General features: G+C 38.5%; 1 protein-coding gene across 1 annotated transcript in view; it reads left to right on the top strand.

The window, feature by feature from the left end:
- Window positions 1–7,145: 7,145 nt before the first annotated feature.
- The window catches only part of GRB14 (growth factor receptor bound protein 14), a 54,171-nt gene continuing 45,302 nt past the window's right edge, over window positions 7,146–16,014 (top strand). The window contains exons 1-2 of the mRNA XM_034426491.3: window positions 7,146–7,550; window positions 9,853–9,985. Of these exons, the coding sequence (XP_034282382.1) occupies window positions 7,387–7,550; window positions 9,853–9,985 (297 nt within the window). The 5' untranslated portion in view covers window positions 7,146–7,386. The remainder of the gene's footprint in view (window positions 7,551–9,852; window positions 9,986–16,014) is intronic.

The raw sequence follows: 16,014 nt of genomic DNA, 5'->3' as shown, positions 1-16,014 counted from the left end.
TTATTTTTGGGGGGGAGGCTTATTTTAGTGCATGTGCTCAAAAGCCCAATTGGGCTTATTATCAGGGAATGTCTTATTTTCAGGGAAACAGGGTATGTCTTATTTGTTAAAATATAGTTTTTTCATGAGTGTTTGTTAATATCTAATGGTTTAATATTATTTGAATATGATTCAATATTCCATAAAAGTATCAATTTAAATTTTAAATATGTTAAATACTGGTAAACATAACTCATACAAATAACAGTTCTTTTGGAGTTCTCCATACAGTATTTTTTTTAAAGTGGTAAGGGGGTCCTGAGAACAAAATCAATGTTTTTCAACCTTAGCAACTTTTAGATATGTGGACTTCAACTCCCAGAATTCCCCTGTCAGCACAGCTGGCTAGCTCCACATATCTTAATGTTGGTATAGTTGACAAAAACTGAGTTAGGGTATCAGACTGGCTCCAGAAAGACCCAAATTCAAAATCATGGTCAGCCTTCTATGTGCATTTTTCTGTCCCAGAGAAGGGGCACATAATGCAATAAAAATATCCAAGCCTTTCTTCCTGCACCTTAAAGTTATTGCTTCTTTAAGACCCACATTAATTCTTTGCTGCTGGGTGGGGGATGGAGCAAGGGATTACAAGACTGCCTGGGAAACTGTTACTGAAATGAAGGTCATTTGAGGATAGCAATAGGCCAGCAATGTAGCATCACTCAGTAGCACTGAAGAAAGTATAATTTCCCCAAATTTCATTCCCATGGGAGTCATGGGTCTCAGATTTTGGCCTATTTGAGGTATCTTGTTGCCCAATGATGGACCATTTCACCCAGTCAAAGGTCATGATAACAAGAATCTTATATAGACAGATACAGAATTGTAAGGAGATCTCCAAAGCAGATGTACATTCTGCAACAACAACAACAACAACAAACACTTTTTGTAAATATTGGTGTTCATCAGTTCTGCTGGACCAACAGACATAGAGGAAAAAGAAACGTTTCAAGTTAATCTCGTTAGGCGTGAGTACACATCTGTCTTTGCAAGACGCTACCTTTCACTAATATACTGAGTCAGTTAATCTAAGAGGGTGCATGCTTTTCTTGATTAGTACCTGCTTGTCTCACAGCTGTTCCAGGATGGCATAGCGATAGACAGAAACAGGATTGTGTTTGCCCCATTTAAGGTTGTTATATTGTTGAACCATTTCACAGGTAAAGCTATGTCATTACAAAAATAACCTTTCTTCTAACTCTGCCCTGCTCCTATGCCTATGGCATGCGCACTCCCTGATCCTCATGCCTTTCGTATAATTGCAATAGTGTGGTTTGTACTATTAAATCAGTACAGGACATAATAAATAAAGTTCTATTATCTAGATTGCTTATTCGCAGTCTTCAGCCTTGCATACGGATACTTATATTCTTTTCCCTTTCCAACTTTTCATTGGGAAACGCAATCAGCTGCAACTGATTGCGGAATCCCTGCCAAATTGGTGACTTTTTAAAGGCTGCTGAGTTCACTTCAGCCTCTCCATTAACTTTTATTCCAGACCTGCTTTTTCTTCTACCAGTGGGTTGCCATCGATCTGCTTCTCTACCTGCAGGTAGCTTTTGTGGCTGCATCTGCTGGATGAGCCACTCTGCCCCATTCTGGTTTTTTGATTCTTGGCTTTACTGTTGCAACTTTTTCTGCCCCTTTCATCTGGCTGCTCATAGCTGGCTCTTCTTTTCTTCTTTCTAGTCTTCCTCTCTGTCTTCCTCCAGCTGCTCCAACTTTTTCCCATGGATGCAATCCTTTCATACTTCTGCCCATATACTCTTCAAACCCATACATACATACATACATACATACATATATATTTATATATATATATATATATATATATATATATATATTACTAAGTTAAAAGATAAACAAAAATACAGAACTAAGAAAGAAAGAAAAAATATTGAAAATAAAGAAAAGGGGGAGGAGGAAGACAAAGAAGTGATTTCCAATCTTTTTCCAGGAGCTATAAACATAACAGATACCATTTCACTCCCCTTCAGTATTATATACTGTAACAGTCACTTTCTCCCCATATACATCGTTTTAATTGGTAAATCCAGAAATCACTAGTTCATTTTTATCCATTTTCAGCAAAAAGTCCATAAAGGTTTTCCAGTCTTTTATAAAAGTAGTTGTTTCTTCTCTAATAAAACAAGTCACATTAGTCTTTTCTGCAAGTTCTACCACCTTCACAGTCCATTCCTTGATTGTAGCACTATGCCCTGCTTCCATCAGAACTCCTTTCATTCTTCAGCTGGATGGATGGCTGAGAAGTGGAAAATCATAGCTCTAGAAAGTCTGGCTGAGAGGGAATGGAGAACTTGAAATCTGGGCTTAGCTTCCAAAACAATGTTACCAACTCAGAGAGAAAAGAGGTTGTGTACTTCTCCTTGTTATTTCACAATCATACTTTCCTATAAAAATAAATGAGAATGATGTAAATCTCCTCTATTTTTCTATGTCAACATTTTCCATGCAACCCTGTTTTTGAAGGGTGGCAGCTGCTACAATGCATGATCTTTGGTGGAATGTAGGTGTAGTCTCAGCAATCAGGAAAAACCAGGAGTTCTGGACAGCTCCCCTCCCCATGTTTTTTATTCCAGAGATTGTGGGGAGTTTGTGTTGCTTTTTACAGAGGTATTTAATTTATGCAAGGGTTACACTGCAGATGTCATCAGGAATATGTGTGTAAAAAATATCAAGATGGTGGCCACCACTGCACATAAAAATGAATGTTTGTAGCTGCCATCTTGACTCCTTTGACCTGACCATCACAGTTGCCCAATTTTATAGGAAAATGTGCTGCTGGTTTTTAGCAACTCTTCTGCTAAAAAAATACTGTGAGGTTGTAGGGAACTTCCAGACCCATGCAAAAGAATGAGAGCTACCTTGATGTTGTTCCTCTTTTCAAAATCTCTTCCAGTATTTTTCTCATTATTTCGATTCTCTTTTTCGCAGGTGAGATCTTGTATATACAAAACTACTAAAGTTCTTAACCAATCATAAACCTTTGGTGTCTCAGGTCCATACTTGTTCAGATGTGTGTTCCTTCACTTTTTAATTATTCTAATGCAAATCTTCTTCCCAATAAGAGATTCAGCATCAAGAATATCTACATTCTGCTATATAAGCGAAAGCAGAGGTGGGCTTCAGCAGGTTCTGACCAGTTCTGGAGAACCGGTGGTGGAAATTTTGAGTAGGTTGGAGAACCGGTAGTAAAATTCTGACTGGCCCTGCCCCCATCTATTCTCTGCCTCCCAAGTCCCAGCTGATCGGGAGGAAATGGGGATTTTGCAGTAACCTTCTCCTGGAGTGAGGAGGGAATGGAGATTTTACAGTATCCTTCCCCTGCCACGCCCACCAAGCCACACCCACAGAACCGGTAGTAAAAAATTTTGAAACCCACCACTGAAAAGCACACCAGGAAGCAACAAATAAAACATCTCACTCTCATGCTTCCTGTCTTTGTAGAGTTACCTGCCTATCTCATGGATCATGTGGATAGTTTTTATCTTTTTCAAGATCTAAATATGTAACTGGTTGGACTCAGTTTACAGGATATATTTATTTTGATGCTGTTTGTTAGATATCTTCTCAGATGGCCAGTTTGACGTGGGAATACATTGCATTTCTCACTGTCAATCAGAACTGTTAACATTTGATATGGAAAATAATAATGCACTATTATGGTGATGTACAAAAAAGACACATCTAACTGATGGGATTAAATCACCTCTATACATATAGTCTTATAAAATAATCCACCCCAAAGCCTTCGGCAGGGGGCCCAAAGCTTCCTTCTCAGAAAATCACTTTCAGACTATAAAGGGTAGAAGATGTTAAATACTGTGAGTAATTGTGAAGTAGTCTCTATTGAACTCCATTCTAATAATGTTATTTAAATGGTAAATTTAAATCTACCTTTAAAAAAAAAAATCCTGAATGTGGGAGGGTGGCTCCTGACATGCATCCGATTCCCCAGAGCACATGCTTCAGTTTGAAATCTTTGGCAGCTCTTGTGGCAACTTTACCATCTGGCCATTCTTCCCTTTTCAGTCTGAGGGGGCTTGGACAAGCACCATCTTTGGCTCAACAACTTCTATTGTTATAAGGCAATCAGCACAGCTGTAGAATAAGTCCTAAAAGCCATGCGAATGCCCTTTGGCCTTTTCAACTAATCACAAAGAAGCAAATTGTTGACTGGATTCTTTCTTGAAATAAGAAGAGATACACTAGAGAATCAGTAAGTTTTTCCTTTGTCTGACCTTGGTTTACTTGTTTTCCTGATTTGTTGTTCTTGAACATTTTTAATGCCAAATAATATTTGCTTTAGGCATAAATTAATGTGATGGTAATCAGTGTTTTACTGTTGATCCTGAAAATGTACAGGCAGAGGGCCCTGCTAGGGTTCTCATCAGTGCCTCTCCTCAGTCTTCTTAGCTTGATTTTTTTGAACAAGCAGCCAAGGACCAAAACTCTCCTTTCAGTCAGAACCAGTGGTGGATTTCTACCAGTTTGGGAGAACCGGTAGTGGCGGCAGTGGGAAGCTCCGCCCACCCACCTGTCATCATGGACGCTCTGTGCATGCGCACAAGGTTCTGCGCATGCGCAGAAGTGCCAAAATGCTGTGTGGGAGCAAAGCAAGCGTGCACACATGCGTGCTCACAGTTCTGAACCTGTAGCGGTGGTAAGTGAAACCCACTACTGTTCAGAACCCTGAAAATGTGGCCCTGCTTCCTTATAGAAGGTGAGTCTTGATGTGTGGACAAAGCTGGCAATTGTAAAATCTCATTCAGGAGATAGAGACATTGCTTATTTTTCAGACCACATGAAATCTGAATTTGGAATGACGCAGTTCATAGAAAAGGGGAATTTCAAGCCATGGGATATTTTCCAATATTATAAGCTTCAGAATTACTTGCCAGGGCTAGGACAGCTGTGCCTCCTAGCAATTAATAATGTAGAAAACACCTGGAAACTATTGTTGCCTATCCCTGAGTAGCTAAAATCCTACAATTAACACATCCCTATGTGGCATAGCCAAACAGTAGCAATAACTTTACATTCGATAGAGAAATCCTATTTTAATCTTCTTGTAACAAACCTAAGGGCTGCAATATTCACAGTTGAGAATTTGGACTATCTCATGGAAAATAATTAAATACTAAAGTTCCTATGATTAAATTTAATTAGAACTTCTGGAAAATATGCTTCTTGACTACCAAATGTTAAATTAACATAGAACTAGCTCAGGGCAGAGGGCAGAGTTTGACTTTCCATAAAACATATTCCAGGCATTTCCAGTTAAGCATGAAGCCTTGCTGAATTGGAAGTTGCAAAAATATTAGGGTAAATGGACCAGTGGTTTGACTCAGAAAGAGGTCTCACATATTGTACTAAGGTATAAAATTACTGTTTAAATCATGGTGTAATGCTGTCATTATGGTCTACAAACCATCAGTTGGGGTTTGACATAGGTGAACCTAACCAAGTGTTTTAATCAACAATCCTGAGTGAAAGAAATCCTTAGCATAATTCATACTACATGCTAGTTTGCCTTAGTGTTGTCTGCAAACCCCATCGCCTATGGTGGATTAACCATGGTTTAGCAGGATGGGTGAGCCCATCAAGGGTTATGGCATGTTGTATAAATCTTTTAAATAGTTTGCACATGTTAAGCAAACTTTGACATATCATTTTGTACAAATAAACTGTGGTGCTTTGAATAGGTTTGAATTACGAAAGTACTGTATTCAAGTCAAAACCACAAAAAAATGCAGTCATGGCAACAAAAGATGGTTTAAAATCAGGGATGGTCCTTTTGATGACTGTTTTTAACAAACCCTCCACTGCACACAGATCACACCACAGATCAGTCTCTATTCCCTTTACCCTAAACCAATGTTTTCAAACTTCACAACTTTAAGATTGTGGACTTCAGCTCCCAGAATTCCTCAACCATCATGCTTAGAATCTCCAAATTTGAAAGACACTTATGTAAATTAAGACTGAAAGCTCCCTGGGATCCCCAAATTCAGCTTTTTCCTAACGTTTAGTGGCTTCTGTAGGATAATGCTAGATTCACATTTCCAAATCACTAAGCCATGTTGGTTTTTGGTTTGAATTTACTTGTGCTAATCTCAACTCATTTAATAAACTCTGTTTAAGCAAATCATGGCTTAATAGGAAGTAATCATCCAGCTTGTAGCGGAGGCATGTTTTCACATACAGCTAGCACAGTATGTCATGGAAAAGGAAAAGGTGAGAATCAATGAGAATCATCTAATACTACAGAACTGTAGGACAAATTGAAGGAGGAGTTTAAAGCAAACTATGGCTAATCTCAAAAAGCTGGGTAAAACCAGACCAGACTACAACACAGATCAGGAATCCTGAGGCCTATGGATTACTAGAAGATTCTTTTTTAATGAAAGCAGTGCTAAACCACTTCCACATTCTCACAAGTAATGTGCAAGGTTGTGTGTCAAGCATGACCAAAAAAGGATTTAGCTGTACACAAACAAAACCAAACCCCCTTCCCCTTTTCTTTACAAGAAAAGATGACAAGTTTTGCAGATTTGAAAAAAAAAACAAACCAACCAGGGCATTATTCAAAAGTGTCATCTATTCAAAGTAACTTTATTATGCAGTGCTGTGGCACCAGGTGTTTCCCCCCCCCCACCCCCAAAATCCAGGCAAGTTTACATTCTGAAATATGTTTATGTGAAAAGTTCAGAGCAAAGCATGTTAAGGGGGTCCCCCTCATTTTTTTTTCTCCTTAGCCCACTGTGGAGGTAAACCCGGACTTTCGTATCCCAGGATATTATTTGGCTCTGGCACACCCGTGAATCATTCTCCCACTTTAAGAGCCAGCATTTAGACAATACCGAGGGGGGGGGGATCAAACTACTGTAAAGGCAAGAAGAGTGAAGAGCTGTGAGGAAAGCCGAAGTGGACGGGTTCACGGGGTGTGGGGTGTGGGGGAGGGAATGCGCATCGCCAATCAGCCTCCCTGAGAAGGCCACCTCTCGCCCAGCAGCATTTGGGAAGAGGATGGGACGAACATGGATGTGGAAGCCCCCACCAAGGGAGCCGGCCAAGCCCTCTTTTACCCGCCTCCCCGCTTTGCAACGCCCGCCCTCCGGGGGAATGCCCGCCCGGAGTTACCTTGACGGCTTTCCCTTCGGCTCCTCCCCTTCTCGCTAAACGCCGCACGTGGGGCCGGGCAAGCCGGGCGAAAGAGAAGGTGTGTGCCTGCCTAGCTGGCTGGCTGGGGCTCTGCGGCCCCGTGATTGCTGCTGCCCGCGAGAGGGATGTGCCTTTAAAGCCCCGCAGCCGGCGCCGACGAGGATGGCCGCTTCTCTGCCCGGTTTGGAGAGCCAGGCGGGCGGGGTGGCAGCCGAGCGTCGAAGACTCTGCCCAGCGAGGAGCGAGGGAGGGAGCAGCGTGGGAGAAATCGCCTGGGTGACTCCGCCGGCTCCGGGGATCTCGGCCCAGCTCGCCCGAGAGGACAGGTAAGCCTTTTCCGTTGCAAGGCAAAGGGAGGAAGAGGAGGGAAAGAAGAAGGCCGGGGGTCTGCCAAGCATGTCGGAGGAGAGCTGGATAATCCAATGAATCCTCCATGTTCAGAGACAGTGTACCTCAGGGTAAAAATTGTAGAGGGGAATGGGAAACGCTGCAAAGACCAAGCTTTCCCTAAAGAGGATACTCACCAGGTTGCTTTGGAGGGTTTTAGTGGGGCGGGGCAGTTCCAAGAGGCGCTAGTTCTGAGCCAAAGGTTTGGATGGGGACCATCCCAGCTCTCTATTGGAAGGGATCAGAGGTGTGTTTTTATAAAATAAAAGGATATCCTCTTTTTAAGCAAGGCAACAAAACTGTCCGAAGAGTTTTAGGATAGTTCAGTACTTTTGGATTTGCCCGCACACTTCATATGCTGAGTGAAAGGAGAAAGAATGGCATAGCCAGGGGTTGCAATGAAAAGAAAGTGGGTGGAGGCTTGAATGAGGATTTTGCCCCCTGGGCTTGCAGAAGCTTAAAGGTTGATGCTCCTGTTGAAGGCAACTCTGATGAGAAACGTTTCTCTCTCTTTCCCTCTGCACACACAGAAACACATACCCAGCAGAGAAAACTTCACACATGCCAGGTCCCCTCCCCCCTCCTCCTCATCCACCCTTACAACAAGAATCCAACTCCAAAAGGAAATCCCTCAGGTCACTCTGTTTCAAACAATGGTTTTTTTCGAGGTGGCCAGTTATATACTGGAGTTGGTCTTCAGTATTGCCACATTATAACCAAATCCCCAACTTGGTTGAGAATGATGGGAGCTGAAATCAGATGCATCTGGAAGGTGCCAGCTAGGAAAAGCTGAAATAGATGATGGAAATGTAATGCTGAAAAAGGTTTTAGTGCTTCTGTGCAATCGGTAGAAGATTATACAAAAGAGAGTGTTATAATTTTTTTTTTAATTATAGGTTTTTCAAGGACCTATAAATATATATATTTTAACCATTTACACATATAAGGTGGGTCATGAACATGTTGTTGCCATGGTCTCTGGATTTAAAAAAAACCCTAATTTGACATAATTGAGAGCTCTGTTTGCTATAACCAAGACTTTTATGAACAGGAAATAATTGGCAGAATTTGTAAATGAGAACTCTTGGAGTGAATTGAAATGCCACTATTCCATTTATAACTTTATTATGATTTATCAGAATGATGCATATAGGTGCTGCATTTTTGATCCTGCTAGTGGATTGTTAAACAATTTTTTTAAAAAAACCTCAACAAAATGTATATTTGTACAAAATGTTAGGATTATTAATACCTAAATATGAGAAAATAGCTTGAATATTTCTGCTGCATTATGAAAATTCCTTTAAAGGAAATTTCTTATTCAGAGCATTCAAGGAGGTTCTTTGGATAGTGCAAAATGTATGTTGTTATCTAGAAACACTGTCTACATAAGTGAAGCTAATTAATAACCATGAAGTAGAATCAAGACAGTATTTATAGTGCTGATACCGTATTTCCCCGAAAACAAGACCCTGTCTTATATTTTTTTGAACCCTGAAATAAGCGCTTGGCCTTATTGCCATGCGCTCAAAAGCCCAATTGGGCTTATTATCAGGGGATGTCTTATTTTGGGGGGAAACAGGGTAGTACCCAGTGCTAATATGTGTAGATAATTTGTTCACTTTTCTAAAATCTTCATTGTAAAGAAATCTAGATTACTAAAAATGACTTTTGAAATATAGTATAAGTTTGAATTGTGCCAACATTGTTGATCTTTCATATTAAGATTGACTCTGCATTTAATATATACTCCTATAGCTTTAAATCCCACTGAATTTAAATGGATTTACTCAAGTGAACCTAGACAGATTGCAATTGAAGGCCTTATGTGAACCATGGTGTGATTCACCTCTAAGTAAGAATTTATGAGAACAAGCAGCATAGTTGTGATCTTAATAAGTCAGTTGTCTGGAAGAAGGAAAAAAAAAAGCTTTCATCCAATTTATTATGTAATTTTTTTTAAGAATTGAGGAATACGGCTACAAGACAAGATCAATAATTATTTCCCACATAATAAAAGAACGTTACCAGAAATCATTCCTGTTCAAAATGTGCTTTAACAATGGGGAGAATGGAGCAGCAGTATTGGTTTAGTTTAGGAATATTTAATTTCAAGTTTCCTTATGAAGTCTGTGCACTTCCACATGTTGCAGTTTTTGCATGTATAAACTACTTGTAATTTTGAACTGAATATAGATAATTATGTTTATATGAACAATACATGATCTCTCTTCAATATAGGACAAAAAAGGCAGAGTTTAATATGCCAGAAATCCCATCCATACCAAATCCTTTTCCTGAACTTTGTATCTCTCCATTTACATCAGTTTTGTCAGCCAGCCTGTTGCCTAAGGCAAATCCCAGGATAAAACAGGTAAGCATTTTTTTTAAAAAAAAATTCTGATAGCCCAACTATGAAGAAAAACATGTTTATTCTTTGCAGTTTCCATCAGATTCAGTGCTTTTACCTCAAAACCTTCCAACAGTGTTTTGTTGAATTAAACCTAGGATTTTCTCCTACTGATTCCTTTTATTGTCAGCTTTTTCGAAATAGAATCCTTTATGTTACTGATCTAGGAATGTTAATTCTATAACCATATTCAGACATTTTGTTTATCATAAACATGGACACCCAAGCTGGAGTTCATATTGTTGCACCAAATTATTCAAAGTAAATGTTCAAGGCCTTGGCTTTTTCACACTTGAAAAACTGGAGATAAAGCTGTGCTCTACCCTATGTTTGGCCTAACCTTTATTAATGTATATGAATACAAGGCACATTGAAATGATCCAAAATATGATTATATATGTGACAAGGGCAATTGAAATCAAATACTTCTACTACAAGATCAATTTGCAGGTGGAGAAGGGAGATTGGTAAATATTAATTCAAATCCTGGATTTAATTTTTTTTGGAAAGTGTTTTATGAACAGGTTTTTTTTTGACAAACCGTACTCAATAGTTTTTTATTAAGTTATAAGGTATTATAAAATACAAAAGCAAATAAGAGGACAGTGAGGGAGAAGGGAAAAGGGGAAAGAAAAGTGAGAAAGGATAGGGGAAGAAAAAGAAACATTGACTTCTGACTTTCTCTGTTAAAGTAGAATAAGGCATTAACAACAAATCACAACTTTTAGTTTTACCATAATAATATGAAGATCTATAAAGATCTACCAATCTAATCTGTAGAACCCAAAATCAACAGTTCTGGACTAAACATAACAACCATGTGATAAAAGAAGAAACCTGTAGACCAACATAGGTTCAATCCCTGATATTTTCAATTTAGGATGGAAAAAGTCCTGTTGAATTGAATTGTCGAATTTTTTGAGTGTGTTGCCAGTCAGTGTTGACAGTATGGGGCCAAATGAATGAGCCGTCTAATTTGGGATAAGCAGTCCCCTAAATTTCAGACCCTCTTAAGTGTTGGATGCGGTTTTAAAAAATGGGAGGCAAGAATGGTCTGTCCTGGAAGGAAGGATGTATGGAATAAAATCCACCTGAATTTGGGAACTTTTGTAAGGTACTGCATCTGTAGCATAATCCTTTGTATGCTTACCTAGAGTGCTAGAGCTTAATAACTAAGACTTTGCTCACATCTTATAAAAATGCAGTGCATGGGATTCCAGTGAATGCATTGAACAGGGGAGTGTCCTATATAAACTGGCTCCCATGGATTTGGATGCAAGTTTGTGATTCTGCTTTGTACAGTCACAAAACTAGGAAAGAAATACTGTATGCAACTTTGATTTGAGCAATGACAATTTGGAAGCTATACTTGTCTTCTGGCATACTTAGCATCAAAACAGCCATGGGAACTGTATCATCTTTTGCTTATTCAGTAAATACTTCCCTAACTAAACTCTGTGTATGACTCATGTAAAGGACTACAGCTTGCACATATCCACATACATAGAATCTGGAATTTTTGAATCATTGGGGATACCTAGGAGAGAGTAGCCTGCTTCTAAGATTCTCTCTGACTTAACATGGCCTTCAGGAACCAAAGTATCAATTTAGCAGTGATTCCCATAGCTGTGTTTCATGTACGAATGCTAGTTGTTTAGTTTTATCGTTGAGTATAAAAATATAAATTAGTGTTTGATGGATAATCTTATTAAAAGATTAGAAGACCTCCAAGATCCCTTCCAACTCTGATATTCTGTTATTCTATTCTGATTATATTTGTGTTGATGTGTCACTTATTTGGGAAACACAAGAAATTTAAATTGAATAAATGGAATGAAAATGTACACTGGTGTGATGAATCTTGTTTTGGTCAAAGATAAGCTAGAAATGACTTCTCTACAAAAATAGTTCAAGGCAACTCAACTCTGTTAGCTTCCTTGAACGTGATTGGAAGGGGCCAAATAAAATTCAAGGGTATTTGAAGCCCAGGGACATTTTAATCTTTTGCTACAATTTTTCGGTATTTATCTGATTCTAGATATTCACAGTTTGTAAATAACTTGACTGCACTAGGCAAAATAAATCTGTTTCTTGTAGGAACACTGGTAATCAAACTTCAGCACTACTGTTATGAGAATTAGAAGGGAGCCATATAACAGACATCTTACTGTAGATTTTATTCCAAGGCAGACTGTTTCTTTTTTTTAACCTTGGAATTAATAGAAAATGACTTGCATAATATTGACAAAAAAACCTATAAATGCCCATGAAATGACCAGGACTCCAATTCAATTCAAAGCAGATTTTAGCTGCATGACAGTTCCTGACCAACCATGTCTGATCTCTCTCAACAGCTACTTAGGTATTCTGGGCTTTGCTTGCAATATGAAAGAGCAATTGCTGCTCCACTGGCGGCACTTGAATGTCTCTGGAAAGCTCTGAGGAACATATAGGTTCTTTTTACAGTAACTCTCACCAAGGTTTCTTGCCTAGTCTACTCCAATTCTCAAAGTGATGCTTCCTCAGATGTGTTTGGCCAAAGGCAATTCCAACCCCACTGCAGACCTCATCCCTGCAGGAGTTGGGTATAAAGGAAGTGGAATTGGAGTCCATATGTCTATCTTTCCTCCATGATTTCTATTTCTTAAACTTGACAGGGAGGGTGGCCCTTTTATGAAGCTACTGCTTTAAAAAAAATTATAGGAGCGCTAACAAGAACTTTTTAAAATCCCTGCTGGACAAGGGGATTTTCATGATCTATTTCACCTTCACCCCCCTTTTTATCTTTACATTTTGTCCTTTGTCATGGGAAAGTGATATTTAGCAGAACCTCAATTTGCTTAATTTGAATGTAGTCAATATTTAGCATTGTTACCTTGTTACCTGAAAGTACAGAGAGACAGCGATGCTGCCCCGTATCATGAGTAGAATTTAGTTGTATGTAGACACCCCAAACCAAGCCTAATAATGTCTGTATCATATGTAAACTATGTAGAGCTGGTTGTTAAGTGTTCGTATCTGCATATTTTAAAATAATACATTATAACAGAGGAATCTTGACTATTATTAATTTTAAGAGGTAAGTTAGCGTATCTTTTTTTTTTAGTTGCCTTAGAACTGCAGCAAGAGATTTGCTGGTTATCATTGAATAGCTGCAGAGTAAAAGAAAAAAAAAGGTTGAATTTCAGCAATATTTTGCAAAGTATTTTTTTCCTGTGGTGCGGTAAGCATACAAAACACAAACACATGCATTGTATGTTAAAAAAGTAGGACATACCTACTTCTGAAATTGGGAATAAGTAGCTCAAAGAACCATTAAAAATCATATTACGTTTTGGAAAGAGTGTTTAGGGCAAGAGTTTCCAATAACATCCTGACGATCCCTTTGCTTGCAGAAAAAATTAGTTTTCAGGTTATGGTGATATCATATACAGCTAGTATAGATGTGAAATCTTTACCTTAGTAAATCTTTTTCCCTTTGATTTTATAATCATTGTAATGTGGAAGAGGAGAACAAACTTGAAGTTGGGTTCATGCATTGCACTAAGATTAGTGTATTATGTGAACCTCACAAGTTGGTTGAGAAACCATGGTTTGTATTACAAATATATCATATGAATCTAGTCAGTTGCAGTTTATATCGTAAGTTGAAGTTTAGCAAATCATGGCTTTATACATTGTAGGGCCCTGTGTTTTGACTGTACCATTAGGTGGGAGTGTTGAAGGAAGAGAATGCATATTGTGCTATGTAGGTACTATACAATTGTGGAATTCACTGTGATTTACAGTAATATCCTGTATTTGTACTTTAGGATTCTATTATGATAGGAAATACCTATGCATGTCAGGCAGCTTTTTTTCATATATTCCTCCAAAAATGTGTGAGGCAGAGGTGATAAAGACATAATATCTATGATATATGTATAGTTTTCTTCTCTTTCTTCACACCACTGCAATTACAAAGAGAATTGCCTGAAAAGGGGGATGTTCTTGTACAGGTTTTTTTTTCACTTGAAAGGCTCCTACAGACTCCTGTTTTCATTTAACTAAATGTAGTAAATAATTTATATTCCTGTTTCTATGTTTGTGATGGTTGAGTATATATAGCCATTCTTTACATATTTATGTGTTATATTTTTAATAGAAAGATTCTACCAAGCGACCTTGTCAGTAGCTGTTTTTGCTTTTAGATTATCGTGAGTATACCATTCCAGAGCTTCCAGAATTAAAATATTTATTTCATTTCATTTACTGCCATTTATTTCAAGAAAGAAGGGATTGCTGGTGGGATCACCCCATTAGCGAGGTCACTACAGTTGACTCCCAAATCATTAAGCCTGCCAAACTAATCCGCCTAGAATAGAAAAGTCATGCCACAAAGACAACTCAGGTGCATATAATATACTCTGGATTGGATTGATTCAGTTTAGGGCATGTCTGTTCCACTTTTAGTAGGTGAAATGCAATCCCAATAACAACAGATGAATGAAGCAAAAATAATAACCGGGACAAGTTGCATCCTGCACTCTCACAAAAAGCTACTCTTCATGGCTCATCAATCAGTTGTGCCTTTTTACAGCATATTCCATTTTGTTCTCTTTCTGAGAGATGGTCTTTCATCCTCAAATCTGCCAATTTATGACCCATGTTTGAAAAACAGCCTTGCCATTCTTATGTACTACAGAGCCTAAATAAGAATGCGGCTGGGCATACATGGTATTTGTTTCTGTTACCACTGAATTAGAAAGTTATGTATGTGTAAACATAGGCAGATTTCTCTGACCTGTTAACCCCAAACTATTTTCAAAAACAATGAAAATTAATTTTCTTTTCTTCCTTCACCCAAGAAGTTCAGTGCATAAAATAAATATATTTTAAAAAATGTCAGCATAGAAAAAAAAATAACTTTTTCATTTGTAAAATTATTTGTATGCATAGTCTGATAATATTATGGGCTGGAGGACTGAATAAAGCAGCAATCTCTTTACTTATTACTTTTCTTCTTATTACATTACTTAAATTTGAGAGTGAACATTATTCAACCGGTAGAGCACTGTTTCTTAAAAGTGTGGTCCTGAGACCTCAGGGGGAATCTCCCAAAACAGTCTCAAGAGTCTGTGAAATCAAAATTATTTGCCAGCCTATGTTGAGAAATATTGCAATATTAAGATTCCATCAAACAATTGTGAGAAGTGCTAGTGGCTGCAAATGTGCCAGTTTTAATTTTTAATATGGCAAAATTGAGAAATATAACCCATAGAAGCAAAAACTCTTTAGGGGTCCTTCATAACTCTCATTCTATCAGGAATCAATGTAATGCTTTATGAGGTTGCAAGTCCATTGAGGGTAATAGTTTGTTTGTTTTTTTGCTGCAAATACTTTAAATTGTTATTTATTTATTTAACAATTTTCTACACAGTCCATTCACCTAAGTGAAATTTACATTTTACAGAAAATAGGAACTTGTGAAGATTTCCTTTAAGGAAGTGAAGAGAAGATTATTTGAAGAAATATTTTTGGGTAGAGGAATACGGAGATGCCTTGAAGAAGGAATGCAATTGTTGTTATGTAAAGATCACTTCAGCTGGGAGAGACAAGTTGAGCTGAGGGGGTGGGGAATCAAAAATTGCCTCAGGACAGAGAATATCTCCGTCAGACTTTCAAGATTCTGTAATTATACCTACAACAATGAAGGAGAGTTCTAGCAGTTCATGAAATGCTTGTTTCCTGATCTGACCTACTCTGGAGGGCTAACTAGCACATACCACACTTGAAGACATCCACAACAATTTCTTTATTTCCCTTTCCCTACACCAGGGGTGTAAACTCAAGGTGCTTAGATCTGGCCCTGTGGGCTGCCCTGGAAACAGTGAAGCACCAGCCGGTGGTGCCTGTGCCAGTGAAAATGGAGCTTTCAGGCACAACAGCCTCCTGCAGCCCTCTGCCAGTGCAGCCTCCCCGAGCTTCATTTTGGGCTGGCAGAGGACTGCAGG

This window comes from Pantherophis guttatus, chromosome 1 (genome assembly GCF_059756535.1).
Source record: "Pantherophis guttatus breed Tessera chromosome 1, ASM5975653v1, whole genome shotgun sequence".
Classification (NCBI taxonomy): domain Eukaryota; kingdom Metazoa; phylum Chordata; class Lepidosauria; order Squamata; family Colubridae; genus Pantherophis; species Pantherophis guttatus.
Note: the sequence above shows the minus strand (reverse complement) of the source record. Positions and strands in the feature narration are given on the sequence as shown.